This window comes from Triticum dicoccoides, unplaced genomic scaffold (genome assembly GCF_002162155.2).
Source record: "Triticum dicoccoides isolate Atlit2015 ecotype Zavitan unplaced genomic scaffold, WEW_v2.0 scaffold230088, whole genome shotgun sequence".
NCBI lineage: Eukaryota > Viridiplantae > Streptophyta > Magnoliopsida > Poales > Poaceae > Triticum > Triticum dicoccoides.
In genome coordinates, this window is record NW_021245412.1 from 1 (window position 1) to 2797 (window position 2797).

General features: G+C 44.8%; 1 protein-coding gene across 2 annotated transcripts; it reads right to left on the reverse strand.

The window, feature by feature from the left end:
* Nucleotides 1-94: 94 nt before the first annotated feature.
* On the reverse strand, nt 95-2244 carry LOC119345367. 2 transcript variants are annotated; one of them, XM_037615480.1, is made up of 6 exons: nt 2105-2244; nt 1402-1474; nt 1157-1263; nt 971-1078; nt 626-725; nt 95-513 (listed from the first exon to the last, which is right to left on the reverse strand). In XM_037615480.1, the coding sequence occupies exons 5-6, from the start codon at nt 695-697 to the stop codon at nt 337-339; spliced, it is 249 nt and encodes an 82-aa protein (XP_037471377.1). In that variant the 5' UTR covers nt 698-725; nt 971-1078; nt 1157-1263; nt 1402-1474; nt 2105-2244; the 3' UTR covers nt 95-336. The 2 variants fall into 2 exon arrangements, with proteins under 2 accessions (XP_037471377.1, XP_037471376.1); XM_037615479.1 differs by lacking the exons at nt 1157-1263; nt 1402-1474; nt 2105-2244 and having other exon boundaries at nt 971-1089.
* Between the last annotated feature and the right edge of the window lie 553 nt (nt 2245-2797).

A 2797-nucleotide genomic window follows, 5' to 3' on the forward strand; every position in this document is an offset into this window, starting at 1 on the left:
AAAAAAAAAGTTAATATGACATCTGATTTATGGCCAAAGAGCAAAAACGGAAACAAGGACGAAGAATGTTTTCAATACTCTTGACTAATATATCAATGCAGAATAAGTCTAAGTCTATTCTCAAGCCACAATATTCAGAGTTCTCTGAAACTTGACAGTTACCTTGGTGCACTGAGCGCCGATGCGTCTTTCTTCAGCGAACTGCACAATGACGATGAGAAGCAATGCTCATTTCGGAAAACTGGTTCGTGTTTATGTTCAGAAGGATCATTTAGAAGATTGTACAATCTTAACGGCTACTGATGACACCGTTTTCAGTGGTCGCAGCGAACGACATCAGGTGACCCGTATGAGCATAACCACCATGACAAACATGCAGGTCATCAGAAAAATGAGCAACCACTGGAAGCAGGTTGTCTTGGAGGCCAGCGAGTAGACCTCAGAGGCTCGCGCCGTTGCGCTGCCGGTGCTCGCCAAGCTATGCTCCATGGCTCTCTCAGTGGAATCAAGGATCTGCATCAGTAGTACCCAGCAAGTGAGCTTTCTCAGTAAACATCCACAAAAAGGGAGCTGAGGGAACTTCATCAACAGAAGAAACAACTCACAAGGCAACAGAAAAACCTACCTTCTCTGTATCTTGTACGGATTGGTTCACTACAAGGCTACTTTTCTTCAGCTGACGTGCTAAGTCAACCATTTCGTCTATCAGACTGTCTTGCAGGTCCCTGTGCAGTTAGAAATCCAACACAGTAAGAGGATATCCACCAAGTATAAATGCTTAGGTCTTAAAACATCACAAGAACATGTAATGATCGAACATAGCATTGATTATACCTACACTTTTCATGACAGCAAGGTGAGTCAATGAACAAATCAGTAAACTGGTTACTCATGCAGATAAAAGATGATGAGGGCACTAAGCCAGATTCTCGGGTCCACAAGAAACTTTGCCAAAAAAGGGGGTGCATACCTATGCTTCTCAATGTTAGCCTGAGCTTCTGCATCCAATTTAATAGGCCCTCCAGTCTCTCTTTCTTTTCTATCATGACTGCTTGTACCAGCTTCCACCTGAGCCCTACTTATTTGCATCCATTAGTTCATTAGCTGTAACTGTAAGAAAAAGAAACAAATAAAAAAGGGGCAAGATTTTACTTACGTTGATCTCCTTCGCAATCCTGCTGACAAGGATATTGGACTCTCAGCCTTTTCTCTTTCACAAGAGCTTTCTTCTTTGATCTCATCAACTGGATTTTCATTTTCTTTCTGCATCCAAAAGATAGTAATGGAGGTGTATCTAGAAGCTAGACTGTATGAGTAATGCTGGCATGTACTGATCTGAGAAACCAGTTTAAACAGAGAGTGGGGACAGCATAAATATGAATCAAAGTGATAAAAAAATACCACTGAAGCAGCCAGTGTGGCAGCTAGTGCTTCAATCTTTTCTGAATACTCACTGAGCTTAGTTTTTGAAACCCTGAATCAAGAAAATACTCATGAATAAACATGGTCTCGTCATGGGGAAATATACATAAACAGCAAAAGCTAACTTTGCTATCCTCCGGAGATTAATATGACCAGACATTCTCATCATCAAAATGCAGAGCACTGAATGGAAGGTCATAAAAACATACTACACCATGATCAGGACCACCAATACCTGCTGAATCATTTAAATGGGGCTCACCATACTACACCAAATGCAGAGGGGCCAAAACAGATTTCAGATTTAAGCAAATCTATTCTGGCTTCTAATAGTAATATCAAACAATCAGAGAAGTGCTACAGAACAGTCAGACACTCAGACCAGCAATGGTGAGAGACTACATACAAGATTGTGGGGAAATTGAGTTCATTCACTATTAAGGATCTTTCCAAGAGGATATGAGCATACAAGGTGTGAGCAATGGTCAGGTCAACTGTAGGAAGCAAGAAAAGAAACAGTTAAACTAGTAGAACATTTGTATGAAACTTGATGCAAAGTTCTTCAGATACGCATCGGCAACAGACTCACAGTATCCTGCACATCTGAATCCAACCACTGATTTAACCAATAAATCTGATGAATGTAACAAGCTAGTTCAGTCAGTAAATCACCGAGCCTGACCTCTCACTGTAAAATGGAATCGGCGCCGCGGGTGGGATCTGTCGTGTTCGGCGGCTCGGAGACGAGAAGATGCCCGCCAAAGCACCACCACGAGACTGCACCGAATCGGACGCGCCCGTGCTCCCCCTGCTCTCGTCCCGTCAGATTGAATTGGTGGCGGAAGGAGGAGCAGTTGGGGAACGATGCGGGTGGGGAGTGCGAGGCGGATGAGGCCAGATCCACGGCGGAGAGGCGCCGGCCAGCTAGCCCGGCGGACGCAGGCTCTACAGGGGGCAGGCCGGCACGGCGGCGCACCACCGACGAGCCTCGGCGGTGAAGAGTTTCTTTGGGAGATTGGATCATTTGCCATACTTTATTTAGGGAGCTGATGATTTGCCCTGCTTTAGTTAAGAGTTAGATCATTTGCCCCATTTTTCTTCAATCTTTTGATCATTTGCCCCAGTTTCTGTTTTAATGAATTCTTAATTAGTTTAAGTCAGAAAATGGATGTGGAATGGCCTTTATGCCCCTATGACAGTAGTCACCTTGGTCATCGGAATCGTCGTTCAGGCCATCACTGATCTGCCTCTTGCTCCAGCTCGAGATTACGCTGCGCCCGTCTCCACCTCCAGCTCCAGCTCGAGGTCAGCACCGCCGCTGCTCCCGTACACTCCAGCAGCAACTCTGTTGGAATTAACCACGCGTCCATGTTCG

Excerpts from the sequence above, each read along its gene's own strand:
- LOC119345367 (XM_037615479.1), bottom strand. The coding sequence starts at position 1,089 with ATGCAAATAAGTAGGGCTCAGGTGGAAGCTGGTACAAGCAGTCATGAT. Across the intron at positions 726-970 it reads GCTAACATTGAGAAGCATAG|GGACCTGCAAGACAGTCTGA; the intron begins GTATGCACCCCC and ends CTAACTGCACAG. Across the intron at positions 514-625 it reads CCGTACAAGATACAGAGAAG|ATCCTTGATTCCACTGAGAG; the intron begins GTAGGTTTTTCT and ends CTACTGATGCAG.